This window comes from Corticium candelabrum, chromosome 5 (assembly GCF_963422355.1).
Source record: "Corticium candelabrum chromosome 5, ooCorCand1.1, whole genome shotgun sequence".
NCBI lineage: Eukaryota > Metazoa > Porifera > Homoscleromorpha > Homosclerophorida > Plakinidae > Corticium > Corticium candelabrum.
This window is the reverse complement of record NC_085089.1, coordinates 1,570,001-1,589,181: the sequence shown is the minus strand read 5'-3', so window position 1 is coordinate 1,589,181 and position 19,181 is coordinate 1,570,001. Positions and strand designations below refer to the sequence as shown.

The 19,181-nt window shown below is 38.9% G+C and overlaps 4 protein-coding genes across 7 annotated transcripts in view; 1 reads left to right on the top strand and 3 right to left on the bottom strand.

Moving 5' to 3' along the window:
- The first annotated feature begins 206 nt into the window (after nt 1–206).
- Nucleotides 207–3,671, top strand: LOC134179935 (glia maturation factor beta-like). Its single transcript, XM_062646972.1, has 7 exons — nt 207–289; nt 342–438; nt 2,539–2,588; nt 2,644–2,693; nt 3,191–3,273; nt 3,337–3,410; nt 3,474–3,671. Exons 1-7 carry the CDS (start codon nt 287–289, stop codon nt 3,543–3,545), a joined length of 429 nt encoding a protein of 142 aa, XP_062502956.1. The 5' UTR covers nt 207–286; the 3' UTR covers nt 3,546–3,671.
- Nucleotides 3,672–4,507: 836 nt separating this feature from the next.
- LOC134180089 (tyrosine-protein kinase Yes-like) lies at nt 4,508–9,294 on the bottom strand. Of its 3 annotated transcripts, none has more exons than XM_062647169.1 (14): nt 8,954–9,294; nt 7,754–8,164; nt 7,171–7,677; nt 6,795–7,111; nt 6,528–6,688; nt 6,430–6,466; nt 6,228–6,365; nt 6,098–6,165; nt 5,931–6,039; nt 5,587–5,634; nt 5,423–5,518; nt 5,206–5,319; nt 4,933–5,018; nt 4,508–4,868 (listed from the first exon to the last, which is right to left on the bottom strand). In XM_062647169.1, the coding sequence occupies exons 1-14, from the start codon at nt 9,060–9,062 to the stop codon at nt 4,694–4,696; spliced, it is 2,376 nt and encodes a 791-aa protein (XP_062503153.1). In that variant the 5' UTR covers nt 9,063–9,294; the 3' UTR covers nt 4,508–4,693. The 3 variants fall into 3 exon arrangements, with proteins under 3 accessions (XP_062503153.1, XP_062503154.1, XP_062503155.1); XM_062647170.1 differs by having other exon boundaries at nt 7,180–7,677; XM_062647171.1 differs by lacking the exons at nt 4,508–4,868; nt 4,933–5,018 and having other exon boundaries at nt 5,289–5,342.
- A 1,938-nt stretch (nt 9,295–11,232) lies between these two features.
- LOC134180503 (protein cornichon-like) lies at nt 11,233–15,294 on the bottom strand. The gene is made up of 5 exons (XM_062647673.1): nt 15,199–15,294; nt 15,056–15,124; nt 12,486–12,598; nt 11,597–11,740; nt 11,233–11,536 (listed from the first exon to the last, which is right to left on the bottom strand). Exons 1-5 carry the CDS (start codon nt 15,274–15,276, stop codon nt 11,503–11,505), a joined length of 438 nt encoding a protein of 145 aa, XP_062503657.1. The 5' UTR covers nt 15,277–15,294; the 3' UTR covers nt 11,233–11,502.
- A 249-nt stretch (nt 15,295–15,543) lies between these two features.
- Nucleotides 15,544–19,181, bottom strand: part of LOC134180502 (exportin-1-like) — a 15,400-nt gene continuing 11,762 nt past the window's right edge. For both annotated transcript variants that reach the window (XM_062647671.1, XM_062647672.1), the window contains exons 18-27: nt 19,137–19,181; nt 18,987–19,073; nt 18,742–18,925; nt 18,364–18,470; nt 18,181–18,303; nt 16,992–17,232; nt 16,653–16,784; nt 16,387–16,561; nt 16,213–16,309; nt 15,544–15,879 (exon numbers count right to left, since the gene is read on the bottom strand). The exon at nt 19,137–19,181 is cut by the window's right edge and continues 3 nt beyond it. In XM_062647671.1, coding sequence (XP_062503655.1) covers nt 15,730–15,879; nt 16,213–16,309; nt 16,387–16,561; nt 16,653–16,784; nt 16,992–17,232; nt 18,181–18,303; nt 18,364–18,470; nt 18,742–18,925; nt 18,987–19,073; nt 19,137–19,181 — 1,341 coding nt within the window. In that variant the 3' untranslated portion in view covers nt 15,544–15,729. The remainder of the gene's footprint in view (nt 15,880–16,212; nt 16,310–16,386; nt 16,562–16,652; nt 16,785–16,991; nt 17,233–18,180; nt 18,304–18,363; nt 18,471–18,741; nt 18,926–18,986; nt 19,074–19,136) is intronic.

Sequence of the window (19,181 nt, the reverse complement as noted above, 5' to 3'; positions counted from 1 at the left end):
TGCGCTGTACAAATGCAATACAATGTAGTGTAATTTAATTTAATTAATTAATAATTTATATTCGATTATAATAAGTCACTAGACTGGTCTAATTAGCTAAGAAACGCTTTATAAACTCCAAGACTAATTTACTACACATACACTAACAGACCATGTTACGCATGTTACGATTGCTAGGCGACTGCTACACGTCACGTGCATAACAGCGTCTTTAACGTGCGCTAAAACCACTAGACTTTAGACTCAGACCTAACTTCAACTTGTGTTATCATTTGCTGCTCGTTCAATGGTACGTCTTACTTCTTATACTCTTTCTTGTTTATTTATTGTCTTACTTTTAGGCTGAGAACGTAAAAATATGTGATATCGACGACGAAGTGAGTGCAAAGCTAAAGAAGTTCCGTTTTCGCAAGGAAAAAACCAACGCGGCCATTATCAGTATGTCCGTCTTGTACGATATATACCGCTGTAGAGTCGACCCACTTTGTGACATTCTTTTCTCTATAAATTATGCATATAATGAGTACAATGGCGGCAGATTTAGTCGCATGCATTTCCGGATATTGTTGCTAATGGTCTGCAGTGCAAGTTGCTGTATTACTGATATGTGCTTGCTATTGGTGCATGCATGCACACCATACATTGAATTAGATTAGAAAGTATGGTAGTCAGGTGTTACTGTGTGAGCCAGCATCCAGAATGAGGTGATTAGATGTCTGGCATGTTCTGATACATTACAACCTTGGTTAGAAGTCCAGGTAGTCGAGTGTCCGGATAATCAAAAGTTGATAAATATATCAACTAGTTTTTCTCCACTGTGCAAGACCACACTCTGTTTCCACACTTACTGTACATTCATGTCAATAGAAGAGTCATCAACAGCTGCCTATTTATTAGATTAGTACGTTCTCTGTTAAGTATTTGCTCATTTGTTGTATGTACGGTACTTACAGCGTATTAGTACGAATTAGTGAAATATTTAGTGCCTTTATCGGGGAACGAATTATGCGGAACACAAAAAGTTGGGGGGCAGGACACAGAATTTGTCCGGATAATTGAGGTTTTACTGTAGGCTCCTATGGTGTAAAACAAAGAACAATATTTTGAGAATACAAACCAGGGTAATAGGGTGCTGCATGGCCTGTCTGTAATGCCTTAATTACCTTGCTCTGTGCTTTGCTTCATGTGTAATATTAAGTCATAATTAATTTTGTGATATCTCAAACAAATTATTGGTGGATTTTGGAGTTTAGGGTTTGAAATACCTCTACCGATGAATGCATTGACTAAAATTTAGTTCTGATACACATACAGAGCAGTGTTCTCCCCAGAAACCTTAGAAGGCAGAGTGGAATACTCTGTCAAGTGGGCGTAACCCAATGGCAGTTAAATACCAACTTGCACATGAACACCAGCTGTGAAAGCATGGTTAATTAAGGGCTGCATGCGTGGGTGTAAAAGTGTTAGTATTCTGCACAATTAGATGCCACCTGCTTTCTTAGGCCGTGTTTCCACTAGCTGCACCCTAGACTAGTTTAGCTTAAACAGGTTTAAGAACTAAACCAGTTCAAGAAAGCGACTGTTTCCACTAGGAACTTGCACATCCGGGATGTGCAAAACAAACTGTCTAGGAATGCCTTATTTTGAAGTATTGGGCTGCTTTGTCGCCGAGTCAGAGCAACTGTTGATTTTCACTGATTCAGCATCTGCTAGTAGAAATTTGCATGACGATGACCAAGGACACCGTCTCATAGCTACTGATTTCTTTCCCCTAGTTAACGACTCTTACATCTTTTAGGGCAATCCTATCCCAGCAAAATAGTCAATATCATCAAAACGACATTGTCAGAAGCCATCTAGACAAGCGCGCTACTGTCACGTGACAGTTAAACCTAAACCACTTTGCTAAACCTACTTTGAAGTGGGTTTAGGAAAGCGGTTTAGTTTTAAACTATAACTGGTTTAGTGCAGGTGGAAACAAGTGAATTCTTAAACCAGTTTAGCTTAAACCACTTGATAAACCGGTGTAGGCACTAGTGGAAATGCGCCCTTAGCTAGTTAATTTAATAAGCTTACTTGAGATCCTCAAGTCTTGGCATCTGGATAATCTACTTTACCTAAAAGCTTAATTGCTTAGAATAAGGCAGAGCGCCCACTCTGCCAAAAGATCCTGGGGAGAACACTGCAGGGACTTCATACAGGGACATCATGCATGCATACAAACCTATTAACAACAATGCAATAAACAGGCTTGTTTTTGTTGGTCTGCTTGTGTGTTTGTTTTGTTATGCACAAATGGTTAGTTGATTTTGATTCAGAAATGTATTGGAGTTGATCGGCTTCAGAGAACATTTGGCTTTTGCAAAGTTATTATTAAAAACATTATTTTCAAACTTATATTATTATTTATTAAATTAATTACAACTACTAGTCAAAGATTTGCTCTAATGGGTGCACATGCCATTGGAAATTAGACAAAAATCACTGCATTTATTGTACCGCTGCTGTGCTTATTGTTCTACTTACGTAACCGTGTAGTGAAAATCAAGGCAGACGAGTTGAAAATTGTCTTGGAAGAAGAGCATGACGTAAGGGATTGCTAACACTCAACGACAACTGAATTGAGACTGTATGTTGGAGCAGGATATTTCTCTTGAAGATATGGCTGCAGAACTACCGGAACGTCAACCGAGGCATGTTATTCAGTGACTGGTTGATATTAAATTACCCTGCACTTTTATGTAAAGACAATGTCTCTGCCTATGCATCTGTCTGCCCGTCTGCTTATCATTCTGTTTGTCTGTTAGTCCTTCTATCCATCCTGTCTCTGTGATTGTCTGTGTGTTTTCCTAGATCTCGATCATTGTTTTGTCCCTTCTGTCTTTGACTCACTGTATCTGCTTGTGTAATAAACGACGTACTTAGCTTATACTGTTTCTACTTACCAGTTTCTTGGATACTGAGACTTTGTATACAATGGCATTCTTGTGTCTTGTGCTGCAAGCCATGTGGCTTACCTACTAGAAAATATGGTACATGAACAATGAAAACTATGTATGTCTCCACAACAGTATCACCAGATTATGTTATCTTGTTGCATAGCTATAGCCCACCTGTAATTAAATATGGAGTCTAACTAGCTGCTACACGCATGATATATTTTCCTCATCAAACGTTGCCGTCTCTCTAGATATTGTGCTTACAGTTATGCATACCAGCACAGTGATGGCCGTGTCTCTTACCCATTGTGCTTCATATTTGTAAGCCCAGAAGGTGTTGCTATCGTTCATTTAAATCTACAAGCACCTTTACTTGTTCGATGCTTACACTCTGCAGGTTGCCATCCCCAAACACAAATGATGTACGCTGGCTCAAAGAACGCTCTTGTGAAGGCTGGTGGATTTACCAAAGTAAGAGCCTTCTAATGTCTCTATTGTGTAAATGCTTGTTTGTTGTTTTGATCTCCTTTGTAGGTGTTTGAGGTCAGAAATACAGAGGACCTTACAGAAGAATGGTTGAAGGAAAAACTTGGGTTTTTTCGTTAAGTCTTTGTTGTGCTCATGTCTACAGTTGAACTTAACATGTTATAAGTTTATGTATGTACTCTCATGATTTCGTCTATTTGATGTGTCATAAGCTATTGGTGATAATACGTGAGAACGTTCAGTGCCCACCAGTGTGCCAGCTGGACAGATTGTGTAGTAAAAAGGAACTTCTCAATTAAACATCAGTAACACTTTGCACCGACTCATGATGATAATCCTTCCTACAAAGCCTCAATATTGATTTTGAATGTTACATCAAGCTTGGTGAATTATGATGCCCAGATATATACACATAATACACTAAACAACAAACTACTGACTTCACTGACACACAGACACCACTAATCAATACAAAGGGATGTGGTTTGTTCAGATACAATGTAATTATCAGGTAATTAATTAATTGACCTAGTGGATGAGGCAATAGTACTGAGAATAGAGAGAAAGAGATGAACAAGGAAAAGTGGGTGCCTCTGACATTTGATGCTGAGCATTACAGACATTGCAAGCTATAGAAACATGAAGGAGTTAACATCTACGTTTCTAAAGTTCTCCATCATTGCAAGTATATGTCTGCATACTACATGTACATGCCAAATGCATATGTACTTTTTTTGACTTACAAGTTGTGTTTAGTTACTGCACTAAATAAACACTGTAGAATAGAAAATCTGGTAGAATCCGACCATACCTGTATATTGGAACTTTAATATTTATTACAAACTGTGAATATTAAAATGTTGGCAAAGTGAAAACTTACATTTAGAATACAATAGGACAACATATTTAAAAAGCACATGTAACTTGACTTAGATAATTCAACTGTGGGTATGGTTTGTCGTCAGCTGCAGCTTCAAAGGTTACATGCAGCCTGTACATAGCTAGTTGTTGATCAGTCAAAACAACTGACTCATTAGACTGATAGTGCAGTGTCATGAGATGACAAAATCCACCCACTTAAATACAATTTCTCTGTTTTAGAGACTTTTAATTGAACAAAATGTAAAAACCCAAATTTTCAATGTCCAAACTTAGACATAACATCTTGCTAAAAGTTGAGGTGAGAATTACACTACAACTAGTTTGATGTAAACTATGGGCATAAGAATAACAACAAAATAGACGTACAAACAAAGTTTTTATCTTCTCTAAACATAAGTTTGTTGCAAATCATTGTACATTTTTTCTGCTATTTCAAGATCATCTCCAAGCTGCCCAATGATAATCTCTTCATTTTCCTTATTAACCAGCAGCTGGTCGTCATTCACAGCCAAACGTTTCACAATGTCAGTAAACAATGGCCGCTGGTGATAGTCAGGATTCCTGTAAGAAGCATGCATCTATAGCATCTGCACATCACTTGACACCATTCAACACAAGTACTGACCAACAGTCAATCATCAAAGCATACAGTGCTCGTGGACAACCAGGAGGAGGAGGAAGACGATATCCAGAGTTGATTCTGTCCAACACCTGTTGTCGTAGTTAATTTAAACAATGTAGTTAATTAAAACAATGAAAAGACTTGAGCCAGTCTACTAGCTGTGCTGTTCTTCTCAGATGTTTAATTGTCTTGGCTGACATCATGCTGAGACGTCACAACACTAGACTGGCCCAAGTCTATCAAATTTTATGTTTGTACAGAGTGCAAAACTATTACATCATTGTTTGTGATGTAGCCAAATGGTCTCTCAGCTAGCGACCAAAGCTCATAAAGAACAACACCATAACTCCACACGTCACTGCTACTTGAGTACTTTCGATAGTTTAGTGCCTACAATGGTATGTACAGTCAAACTAATGAAAAAAGAATTAAAACAGCAAAAGCACAAATAAACAAACGCTATAGCCAAGTTTCTCTAAATTACATTACAAACCTCTAGAGCTGTCCAGCGAACAGGAATCTTTCTACCACTACTCAGAAAATAGTACGTCTCATCGGCTAAATCACGAGCAAGTCCAAAATCTCCTATCTTTAATTAAAACAGATGATTTTATAAATAATATCCATACGTATACCAATGGCATGCATGTCACTAACCTTGCAGGTACCTTCTTGGTTTAATAATATATTACGAGTGGCAAGATCCTGATGACAACAAAAAGGGTAAAATGCAATTAAAGCTACAACAGCAAACAACAGCAAACAATCAAGTCGCAATTCATGGACAAACACAAGCCGAGAAACTGTACACACTGCGCATACACACACACACACACACACACACACACACACACACACACACACACACACACACACACACACACACACACACACACAATATATATATATATATATATATATATATATATATATATATATATATATATATATATATATGTATATGTATAACACAATATAACACACATAATATAACACATTACACGATGAACGAAGGACTTGTTGCTAAGATACTCCATTCCTGCTGCAACCTCTCTAGCCATCAGCAGCAGCTTGTGTGGCGTATCTACTGGCAAAGCCTTCTTGTTAGATCTACCATACAACATGGCTTGTAAGATTCAAACACAACACACAAACACATTTACTATACTCAGATCTCAGTTGTGATAGGTTCTCCCTCAGGTCTCCTTTTTCCATCAGTTCAATTACGATCATAAGCTATACAATACAATACAATACACAGCCTATCTTATCACTGTCAGTCAGCATCAATCCCTTACTGGTCTTCCCACTGTTACAACACCGTAAAGTGCTACAATGTTGCAATGGTGAAATTGCCCCATTATTGCTGCTTCCCGAAGAAACTTAGTGCGATCCTCAGGCAATTGTGAGTTGAGAGTTTTAATAGCAACATCAACCTGTTTTTGTGGAGCATGCAGAAAGTAATTACTACTAAATTTTGTTTGCAACTCATACTATTACCGAATTCCACAAACCCTTTGAAACACTTCCAAACTCCCTAAAAAATAAAATATATGCACGCACATAGTCATAGTTATGAATCCTGTACATATTTGTACCCTGAGCCAAGGTGTTCCATTGTCTTCAGTGTGTGTCTACCAATTTGTGGAAATCTCTTCCCTTCCAATTGTGCATACAGCTTCCCTTCGGTTTTTTCAGGTTGCCAATAAGCAGCCGTGCGGAAACGACTAAATCCTAAGTCCAGATGCGAATAGCCATTCTACATGACAAAAATACAGCAGAAATCAATTAGACACTCACTGCCCACTGAATTCATTATAACATTTCACGTAGACTTATAGAGTCACAAGACCTTCCTTGCGTACCTCACTGTCATCACCTTGCTTCTTTCCTTCTGATGCAGAACCAACAAAACAATTTGGTTCAGCATATGCATCATCATCATCTTTAATAAGCATGTCATGTTTTCTGTTATTGCATGTGTCTCCTTCAAGGTCGGAGTATTCTTTATCAACGTTGACAGTTGAATATAAAGTTGTTTGATGTTTGGTTTGCGAGAAAGAGTTGTCTGTCTGATTTTGTGTGACAACCTTGGTCATAGCATATGTATAATCATCCATCTGAGGTGTAGGTGCCTTCACTGCAGAATTTCCATACAACTTATTACTTACTGTATTTGCTCCTACACAAAAATATTGGTCATATCACAGCTTTGTCAACTCACACACAAGCAATCCCTGCCTGTATCACCTGAAGATGACTCTTGAGACTGTCTTTGGTGTTCTACTGCTCTTTTTGCCATTCGTTTTTGGTAACAATACATGCAGCCTACACACACAAGTAGCAGAACAGTAGCCCCACCAATACCGGCTGAAATGCTAATGTAAGAAGTAAAACTGCTTGATGATCCTCCAGCAGTTGTTGTGACAGTCATAGTTGTGCTACCTATAAATTCTGTATTCTGTTCTTGATCTGTTGCGTCACCACTCCCTTCGACATGTGCATCAACTCCACTCGTTTCACTTTCCCTGGCACTACTACTTACAGCTTTTGAAAATAAAGTGCTCACTGGTTGATGTGACTGCAACATAGTTAGAGTCGACGTCGTGCCTGTAGTAATACTAGTCGATAAACTTTGCGATGCTCGACTAGTTAGTGACAAGTGTTTCTGAGTGGTTGAATTTGGCAACAAACTAGCTGAAGAACCAGTGATACTTGGAGTTTGATATGAAATTGTATCATTCATTTCTGAAAATTGCATTGGAACAAAATTAATTATTAGAAAGAAAACAAGACATCAGATCATATCACATTTGCAACATACTTCTCTCACAGAGAAAATAATAACGACCTGTGCATGGTACATTAATCCAATCACCGCCTCCTGATTTCTGTACAACACAGCTTGCATTAGAATCACTTCGGTTTGGTGACCCAAGCAGCCAGTTTGTGTAAGTCACATTTGATGCATCAGACCAAATATAGTAACTGCTGTTTGCATCCTTCCTTTTCCTTAACCCAATCCACACAGCATTACCACCGAATCGGCTCGAGACATTGTGCACAAAATTGTTCTCATATTCATTACTAATTGACAACAAATGTGCTCCAGACGTGTTACATATACGGCTTGCATTTGTCCAAGTTTCCGACTGGTTGACGTATTTATAGCAACTAAAACTACCATTCAAAAATGTGCAAGAAACATCCTTCCAGCTTTGTTCATTTTCAATACCTAAAATGTATATAATAACAACTCCTTGTCCAGTATGATTTGTTCACAGCATGCCTTACAAATATAATTTAATTAATTTAATCTAACCTTATCAATAGAATTCCTTCGGTTTACCAGTTAATTAACACAAAAAATTATCTGACAATAGTTACCTTTTCAGTTTTAGGCTTTAAAATCTGATTTGATTACATCATAACATTGTACTAGATATGGGTATGGTAATACACAATTACTCTGTCACACATGCCACACATGCCACACATGCACTCAATACAAGATTATGTATATTATTATTTTTAATATGTAATTTCATATGTAATGTACGTAATATTTAAATTTACTATAATAATATTAATATAATAATAAAATTTAATAATTATATACATAATTTAATATGCAAACGCAGGGAAGTTAATTTATATTCTACGTAAAATCAACATGCGTCCATTAGATTTACTAACATGCATGGTGTGTGCATGTGTGAGTTGTGTGTGTGTGTGTGTGTGTGTGTGTGTGTGTGTGTGTGTGTGTGTGTGTGTGTGTGTGTGTGTGTGTGTGTGTGTGTGTTAATAAGCTAGACTCCATACTATTTGTAACAAAACAACTCAAACTCTCGCATGCCTGTCACAGCATAATATAAAATACGGAAAAAAATAATTAAAATTATTTGAGATATCATGTGGCAACCCCAAAGAGTTTACGCGCTATCTCAACTATTCTATCAACAAAGTCTTCATACACAAATGAAAGCCATTAGATTACAGACTATGTCAACTAAAGCCGCACAACCTCTCACAAATGCAAATTGCAACAGGAAGTGAGAAAAACAAATCCACGTTGACGCGAAAGCAACGAAGATTACGCCGTTCCTCCGCTCCAGTACGTTAACGTTCCCCATTAACTCAGAGACTAGCTGCTCCGCGCACAGAAACTCTTGCAGCACACGGAAAAAGAGCAAAAGAGGAAATCCCGTATCCTAGCCACACCCACGATTCATTTCGCATTTTTAGTAACGCTCGCGTGTTCTATTTGCTATTTTACTGCTAAACTGTCAGCTGTCACGAATAAGAGGCGCGATTGTCAGAAACTGTTGAAGGACTGACTTAGTGGTCGGGAGGTCGACTACTAAAACTATGGAGCCATCCCCCCAATATCAACTGATGTAGTACTATGATGTAGTACTATGATGTAGTGCTATGATGTAGTGCTATGATGTAGTGCTATGATGTAGTGCTATGATGTAGTGCTATGATGTAGTGCTATGATGTAGTGCTATGATGTAGTGCTATGATGTAGTGCTATGATGTAGTGCTATGATGTAGTGCTATGATGTAGTGCTATGATGTACGTAGTGCTATGATGTAGTGCTATGATGTAGTGCTATGATGTAGTGCTATGATGTAGTGCTATGATGTAGTGCTATGATGTAGTGCTACATACTTATACTATGTCTGAGGCATGGAAATCAACAGAACATTGCAGATTTATGAATATACCTGCTGACCCGCTGATTCTACTTCGAATCTAGTCTCTTGCACAGCCCCTCTTGTGCAAGAGACTACTTCAAATCATGCTATTTGGGTATTTATATTGTTCTGATATTGGACTCTTTAACAACCCGTAGCAACAAAAAGACTAAGAGAATTATCAGACTAAAACCACCACCGCCATGCATTTATACCATGTCCAAACCATTCATGTTGTGATGTCACAAGAGCAAATGAGAATAGACTCACAATTAATATGAAAACGTAAGTCCCTATTTAAACTTTGAGTATGTCTTCTGACATAAACAAAGTCATTTTATTGTTTAGAAGCTTTTGAAACGGTTAACTTTCAAATCTACTGGTTGATGAACTGACAGCAAGAAGTAGTCATGTGTATCTCAACAGGTCACACATCACCTCCAATGTCAGACATGCGGATGGCACAATCAGAGCCATTACCTCACCATTATGACTTGTTTTAATTTACTAAAAAGTGCAGCTAGCTGTTACTGTAGATGTATGTACTTGCAGTGTCTGAGAAAGTCCAATAATTTTTAATCTAATTCACATGCTCAGGGTGGCTCCATAATTATGCCCATGTCTAATTAATGAGGCAATTTTTTCACCAATTATAAATAATTATTGTGACTACAATTTGTTGGAACAACAAAATGAGCTTTTGTGACTGTTAATTCTACAGTATATTAAAAACTCTCGTTTAGCATCTGGATCACAAAACCAACAACTTAGATTGTTTAGATAATCTGTGATTACTGTAAATCCGGAAATTTTCATGCTCATAAATTTTAGTACTTCTGCCTATGAAGTAGATCGTACACATGTTATTTTCATACGGGACATCGGGACTGTACTCTAACCGAATACAAGTGCATCTATCTATAAATTTGTTATTTTAGTACAACCAGGTATCTGTACAAAAATAACTAAAATTTCATGAGTACAAAAATTTCTGGATTTACATTATTATTATTATTGTTCGATGTGTTTTGCACTTTGATGACCATGAGTCAACTGAAGCAATACGTACTAGAAACTAGTAGAGCACGTTGATTATTATTTGAGGAAATAAGATTATATGTAAAAAAGGATGAACCATGAATAGGTACAACATCATAATCTCTAAAAGTAGCAGACAAAGTACCTCAGCAACGTACTTTCTCTGCACGTGCATTACAGTTTACCAGTAATGTACCCTGGAAAAATATATTAATTATTTAATTACCTGACACCAAGACCGGAAGTGGCAGTTTTGTGGCACAGCTCTGTGTGGTGCCCTACGGCCCTGACGTACCATTCAACAAGAATAATGCACAATCACAAAAGAAATCATAATATGCTAATCATGCTCATAATTCAGTGTTCAAAAAAGCGATTATCAAGTTGTCATTTGATGACTATTACACTGAGTTCATGTGAGACCAATTACTCCAGCGAAGTTGCCATCCTGATGACTAAAGTCACTCAACTTATGGTGGACTCAATAAATTCGTTTCTATGCAGTAGAGTAGAATAGTGAATTACTCAAGTAGGACTGAGAGTGACACCTCTGAAGTCCTGGGATTTCGTTTACTTGCCAGAACAATCAGTATCACTAGTTGATGTCAATGAAATATACGTAAAGTCAAACTCATTGACGACTAAAATTTTGTGAGGTTGCCAAGGTGACGACTACCTCTGCCATAAAATTCAAACACTAATTACGTACTGTGCAATGCATGTACTTATCCATAGCAACAATGTATGTACATACAACTACCACGGATAATACGACTGAAAATTGTATGTACTGTTACTTAACATCACTGCTAACTAAACAGAAGTAGCTGTCCACTATGATGTCTCTGAAAGGAAGATGTAGAGAACGCTGCAAAATACAAGGCTACACTAGCAGAACTCAAAACGATGCAACCTTTTCTATGCTTACTTGAACAAATAGAAGAAAAAGCAAAATAGATAATAGACGAGCTTAGTCCATCCCTCTCTTATATTGAATTTCATTTCAGTCATATTCATCACGTTTGTGGGATCGTACAGACCTGGCACACTCATTCGAGGTCTTCGGTAATACCTACAAGACAACCAAAATACGTAAATACACAATCCCGTCTCATACACAAAATTCGATCGTAACATCAAGTGTGACTCGTCGAACATAATAGTGTGTGGGTGTGTGTGTGTGTGTGTGTGTGTGTGTGTGTGTGTGTGTGTGTGTGTGTGTGTGTGTGTGTGTGTGTGTGTAACCCCATTTCATGGCAACTTATTTTCATTGTGTCAACACTATAACTCCCATTCGTCAGCAACTCAACAAACAGCTAGCTGCCCGAAAAGTTGCGCCAACAACCAGCCCACATCTTGTAGCAATGAGCGACTCACTGCACACGACTCTAACCCACACATGCCTGCTGAAACTGTCATCCAATTTACCAAGCAACACTACAGCATGAAGCAATTTAGAAGTAGAGTGGTCTAACGCGCATTAAAAGGCATAATTAAACACACGCTACAAGCAACTGGCTTAAACAAATAACCAGATTTACCACTACAAATTAGCAATATTTTGGGTAAATGCAGAGCATTCTCGTATAACTTCAAAACTGAACACAATTGGTAGAAACACTATTAATTACAACCAAAAGTATGCAGCAAGCTAGCAGACTGAAGTCAAAATTTCAAAAAGTGGGGTGGCCATGGCCGCTGCGTCTCTGTCAGCCCTGCTGTCAGCTACATTGTATCACACTTACACATAACGAAAAATGTTCCAAAATGTATTACTACAAACGGTGGTCTTACACACAGTACAGTATTTATTGTACCTGCACATGTGATAGAGAAGAAGAGGAACATTGAGAAACAGAGTCCACATGAAGCCTCCTATTGCCAGTAGAACGACCAGCAAGACGTGACCAAAATATTCTAGCAGAACAAGCTGCAACAAACAAATAAACACTATAACCAAACATTAGACAAACACTATAACCAAACATTAGACAAACACTATAACCAAACATTAGACAAACACTATAACCAAACATTAGACAAACACTATAACCAAACATTAGACAAACACTATAACCAAACATTAGACAAACACTATAACCAAACATTAGACAAAAACTATAACCAAACATTAGACAAACACTATAACCAAACATTAGACAAACACTATAACCAAACATTAGACAAACACTATAACCAAACATTAGACAAACACTATAACCAAACATTAGACAAACACTATAACCAAACATTAGACAAACACTATAACCAAACATTGGACAAATACTATAACCAAACATTAGACAAACACTATAACCAAACATTAGACAAACACTATAACCAAACATTAGACAAATACTATAACCAAACATTAGACAAACACTATAACCAAACATTAGACAAACACTATAACTAAACATTAGACAAAAACTATAATCAAACATTAGACAAACACTATAACCAAACATTAGACAAACACTATAACTAAACATTAGACAAAAGCTATAACCAAACATTAGACAAACACCATAACCAAACATTAGATTACAACAAGACGACCCTAACGATCTATGCCACAGTGAGACAGCTAAAAATTGTTGACATCTCTAATAATGATTTAATTAATTGAATATTATACTTATCTACATCAGCAGCACAGTATTACAATTAACTTGGAAATTATCAGTAATGGTCCAACATGTAGTGCAACCATAGCATGACTAAAAAATACAGTACCAGTTGTGTAACACTTTGCATTTGCACGATGATGTACTAACACGTAAATAAATGTATAACGTCAAAAGAACTGGAGGTTTGTTCAGTACAGACCACTATTAAGATACAGTACACCCTCACAAATCTGACTAAAGCATTACACTGTACCTGAAAAACTTGTCTGTTTGGAGGGTAGACAAGGCCGTAGCTGGCAATTTGGAAGTGGTCTGGTTGAAAATCAGCAAGCATGCAGACGGGCATGTGCAGACAGACACAAAAAATAGTATTTTCTCGTGTTACTAATGTAGTGACAGAATGCAACATCTTGAGTGTCATCTACGTAGTAGTGAAAAGGCGAACAGGTATAAACCATGCATTGGGTCTATGTAGAGTACGATGCAGCACAGGGTTAATTCTTAGACTCTCAGAAGGATCTCGTAGGAAACAAAAACTTCATAGGGTGATGAAGCATTAGAGGGAGGTGACAGAAGCAACACCATCTGGTTTCACTTACTATCTGCTATTCTAAAACCAGTATAAACAGGTCTACGAGCTGTATGCGTTCTGATCTGTCGGGCGGCAGGCACGTGATTTGAGGCTGTCTCAAAGTGATTAAATAACAACTTATTTAATCAGCTATGCCCTAATCGAGAAGTTGCAGGAAGTGGTCCCTTGATGAAAGTACAAATATTGAAAAGGAATCCGTTCAAACAGACATCCTACAGTGGCTATGTTCCTGGTAGGCTGTAAGTGGCTGTTTCATTTTCTAAACTGGAAGGGACAATGACCTTATAGAAATAGATTGTGGTTATAAACATTCAACATGTGATTTCAATATTGTACATTTAAAAGGTTGTGTTTGGACCATTAAACTATATTAATTATTAATGCTAATATTTTAAAATAGTGTGGCATGAGAAATTTTTGCTGTGACATTTTCCTCTCCAACTACCGTGACAGTTGGCAATGGACAGTATCTGCATGTTTAATTAATATTTTATATTAATTAACAATTGTAACAAATGCTAGTCTATCAGGGCTGACCAATTGTCGCTATGGTGCCACGAGTGACAACAGAGGTTACGTTAAGGCGACAAGGTAAGTTACACTGTCTTTGAGTTTCGCTTCGCTTTTCATCTAGCGCGCGTTAGACAAATGACAAATGGACGTGCCTACTGGGTGAAGTCGGGCCTGTGAGACTACCGCCTCCGCATGCCTACATTTTATTCTAGCACGTGTGTGACAGGACAGGTGGAACAGAAACCAGTAGTAACAAATTGAATAAAAAGCTCATGTTTTTGTGAGGTCTTGATTGCATAGTATTATACTGTAATACGTCGAAAGTCTGCTACATTCTAGATTAGGTTGTGGGCGTGGTCTGTGCACCATGTGTTCTGTTGTCGCCACTCAGTGGCACCAGAACTCAGTGAACTTGTCCACCCCTGTCTACATGTACATGTACATGTCGACTTGTCTACTTGTGTGTGTGTGTGTGTGTGTGTGTGTGTGTGTGTGTGTGCGCGCGCGCGCGCGTGCTATATCCCAGACTTCCCCCAGTACGTAAAACCTACAGCATATTCTAATATAATCCCATCTCTGCACACATTTTACAGAAACTACATTACAAAAAGGACCACACGCTCACACATCCAAACAATAATCCGCAACTTACTGGATTTAATGAATTGCATAAATCTACAGGATTCCTGTAGTCACTTCTAAGCTCATCAAAGCATATTACCTGCAAAAAGAATGTAAAACACGTTGCTATAACAACCACTAGGAAAGAGTAAGTACAACTGTATTCATTCATACATTCCAAACCATAAAGAAGATGAGGCCTATGTCTAGTACGGCAACAGCAATAGCAACAACTGCCTCCCACAAGACCATCTTTGCTGCAGATTGATATTAATAGTAACAATATCACGTGATGCAGATGACGTAATTATGCGTGCGGGAGGCGGGCATCCCGTCAAGTAGCACGTGTCAATCCGGTTCCTCCGGTTCCTCCTTGTACATCATGTGAAATGCACGTGGCAGGTACACGTGGAATGTGAGTGCTACCAACATGCGTCACCATACACCAACCTGTTTCTATACTCTTAGCAGGCGGGTACGACAGGAATGCCATCGCCTCAAATCGTTTCATCGCTACGCTACAAGGCAACTTGGAATCTTTATTAATATAATCTCTCTGACTTCCAAAATAGTCTCAGCAATTGTCGCGTTCGTGTCATGCATGGAAAGTAGAATACGAAGTCACGCAAATAGGAACCACCTACACAATCTACAGCACCATCCCACTACTGATTGATGGCAACGTCCAGTGCAGCACGGTTTTCACTACGCTTGCATGCTCTCGTCGGGAAGTTCGTGGGGATTTAGAATACCGGGAACAGACAGTTGCTGCCTTCGTTTAGCTTCCGCTGCTTCTCGCAGCTCCTGCTCTCGCTGGTCAAGAAACAAGTCCGTCGTTTCTTCACCGGCATATTCCTACACACAAGTCGATTATTTTCACAACCCTCGTCGTGTGTGTGTGTGTGTGTGTGTGTGTGTGTGTGTGTGTGGTGTAGTGTGTGTGTGTGTGTGGTGTAGTGTGTGTGTGGTGTAGTGTGTGTGTGTGTGTGTGTGTACGTGTGTGTGTGGTGTAGTGTGTGTGTGGTGTAGTGTGTGTGTGGTGTAGTGTGTGTGTGTGTGTGTGTACGTGTGTGTGTGGTGTAGTGTGTGTGTGTGTGGTGTAGTGTGTGTGTGTGTGTGTGTGTGTGTGTGTGTGTGTGTGTGTGTGTGTGTGTGTGTGTGTGTGTGTGTGTAGTCAAGGTTGAATACCCGGATCATAACCAGGAAATCTCGAAGATGCTCCTTCAATTGAGGAATGTCATTATTTAGAGTAAACAGACCATTCACGACCATTTGAACTTGGACGCTGCACAGATGAAGTAGACGACAATCATAAAGGATGAACCACATGCTCTTGTGTTGACTGACAAAGCACAGACTTACCTTTGTAAGTGAGGGAACGCTTGCTTTAGCAGCTGCTGAAGGTACTGATGGACGAACAGCTGATTGGTCATAGTAGGATCAGAAACTTGGCTTGGATTAAAAAGAGGGGCTACAATGCCGCCATTCTCAACGAGTCGAAACATATCACAGAGGATAGTCGCGTGCATTGTCAGCCCTACACACAAAACACAACGTCTGTAAAACTCGACTCACTACACATAGACAAAGTAATATTATTATGACATGATATTGGTTCGTTGTCCCACCTGCTGTGTGTGATGTGTCTGTAGCGACAGAAAAGACGTGCTGCAGCAGCTCAAGAAAGTAAGTTTGATAAAAGCTTTGATCAGCATCCAGCCGTTGTACGTTTTCAAGCAATGTGTGCAAAATGTTTAAACCTAAACACGTGTTACATAAGAAATACATGGCACACAGACAAAACTGATGTATGTTATGCATGTCCGTCCACTAAAACATCATCTCTAGTCATTACCTTGTCTGTCCACACAGTTGTGTGTGTGTGTGTGTGTGTGTGTGTGTGTGTGTGTGTGTGTGTGTGTGTGTGTGTGTGTGTGTGTGTGTTGCCTGACCGTCTATATGCCTACCTGTATCTGCCACATTCTGCATGGTGTGTTTCAATGCCCAGATGATGGAGTCCATAACAAGTTTGAATTGCTGTGCAGGTATCTGGAGAAATGCCGTAAAGCAATATGACGTGATCGCTTGCAGTAAGACAAAGAAGTTGGTTCGATGCTCCGGAAACTCTTCCATATCTTTGTTAATCATGGCCAGAGTACACTCAAACACCGCCTCCAGTATATGTGGAATCTCGGTGGTAACATTGCCCTACAGCCAAACAGCACACACAATTTGTTTAGCAATATCAACGTTACGGATGAAGACAATGAAAAACATGAAAACTGGACAGATAACAAACAGGACGTTCAGAATGCTTTCATACGATGTTTTTCTTCTTTGTTCTTGTATGACTACGTGACTTACAAAATTGAAGTCAATAACATGAATGTACATACTGGTCATCCTCTTCTCCTTTTGATCAGTTTCAATCACCATACAGCAAACAAATGTAGACAGACAAACAGACAAATGAGGCAGACAGACAGACAGACAAACAGACAAATGAGGCAGACAGACAGACAATCAGAGAAACAATTGACTGTCATAAACCCCAAATGTACTTTTGTTCCAATTACAAAGGTGTGTTGTTCATCACCAATCTTAACGTTCCGATTGGCACAAATACTTGATACTCGAAACGTTTCCTAAATTTCAATTCGCTGCCCCAGATTAAAACTCACAAATACAACATGTCAGTCCATCCAAAGACATAGAGGTGAGTCTGTTTTTTCGATATGATCCTACTGATGCATCTTTACAAAACAAAATGATTGAGCTCCTTATATACAAACACACATACAGTGAGAGATAAGAAACACACGCACAAAGAGAGAGAAAGTGCAATCCAAAGCCACCAGCAACATTTCCACTCGTGGCTACAACAACGTTCACCTTGATGTTACACCTTCCCACACCTTGTACACCACTGTATGCTTCTCACACCACTCCCACTCCATCGTGTTGCACTTACCACGCACACACCACAACACACAAATCACATGCCAAGCGTCAACTCAACACGACCGTTAACCCACTGCAAGCTATACTTCGATAGGCATCGTCCTCCAACATGACAAACAGGCAAGCAAGCAGGCATGCAACGACACATGCACATAAGCACTCAGATACACCAAACAAACTATGCAAGTTATGCACCTCTAGTTTATTTACAACAGTCGTCATTGTGCTGAGAACTTCCGGCTCACGAGCTACGGGAACGTTCCGCTGATAATCACCCAACACAGCGTCCAGCAGAGGAGGAATAAAGCTCTCGCACACCTGACAGACACAATGACGACGATGCAACAGCGACACGACACACTCTGCATGCATGCTCACCATCTTCGAATCATTTGACTTTTCAACCCACGTCGATATCAGTTTTAGAGTTTCTTTCTTCACTGTTCTCATGGCACGAATCAGTGGAGTCTTCGTCACTACTTCACCTACAATCGTTGAGAAACATTATGTCAACAAACAAACAAACAAACAAACTAAGAAACAAACAAACAAGCAAACTAACAAGCAAACAAACAAGCAAACAAAGAAACAAACAAGCAAACTAACAAACAAACAAACAAACTAAGAAACAAACAAGCAAACAAACAAAGAAAAAACAAGCAAACTAACAAACAAAGAAACAAACAAGCGAACTAACAAACAAACAAGCAAACAAACAAGCAAACTAACAAACAAGTAGTGATAATGATGACCGACCTGCTGAAGCAACAGCAGCCGAGATGTTTTCACTAAGAACTTTGTACACATTCAGCATGTCCAGATATATCCGACCCAACTGTACAACAAACGGATGACCGATGGCCTTGCATCCTCTCACGTTCGTCTTCAGTATGTTCCCCAACTGTTTCACCATCTCGTGATCCTTCAGTACCTCAACATTCTACCAATAATCAAACATTACACACACACATCTTCGCTCAATAGTGACAAACACCGTCCACCTTTGTTGCTGCAGTGATTACTCCATCCCAGATCTGGTTAGGTAACGACATGTACTTCTCAATAAGTCGCTCACGTGCCATGCCATCCTACACAAAAATAAAATATAGCTTGACTACATGCTGTCATAATACAATAACATGTCTTCTCACTGATTGAGCATTGATCATGTAGCCAACAGCCTCATAAAACGTGTG

Bases quoted from the DNA above. Each gene is read 5' to 3' on its own strand.
- LOC134179935 (XM_062646972.1), top strand. The intron at 2,694-3,190 runs GCATGTTATTCA...CCGTCTCTCTAG, and splicing joins CTACCGGAACGTCAACCGAG to ATATTGTGCTTACAGTTATG. The intron at 3,274-3,336 runs GTGTTGCTATCG...TACACTCTGCAG, and splicing joins CATATTTGTAAGCCCAGAAG to GTTGCCATCCCCAAACACAA.
- LOC134180089 (XM_062647169.1), bottom strand. From the start codon at position 9,062: ATGGGGAACGTTAACGTACTGGAGCGGAGGAACGGCGTAATCTTCGTT. The intron at 7,112-7,170 runs GCAGGGATTGCT...ATTTTTGTGTAG, and splicing joins GTCATCTTCAGGTGATACAG to GAGCAAATACAGTAAGTAAT. The intron at 5,519-5,586 runs GTTAGTGACATG...TTTTAATTAAAG, and splicing joins ACCAAGAAGGTACCTGCAAG to ATAGGAGATTTTGGACTTGC.
- LOC134180503 (XM_062647673.1), bottom strand. From the start codon at position 15,276: ATGGTCTTGTGGGAGGCAGTTGTTGCTATTGCTGTTGCCGTACTAGAC. The intron at 12,599-15,055 runs GTAAGTTGCGGA...TGTTTGTTGCAG, and splicing joins TATGCAATTCATTAAATCCA to CTTGTTCTGCTAGAATATTT. The intron at 11,537-11,596 runs GTAAGCATAGAA...TGTATTTTGCAG, and splicing joins TTTTTCTTCTATTTGTTCAA to CGTTCTCTACATCTTCCTTT.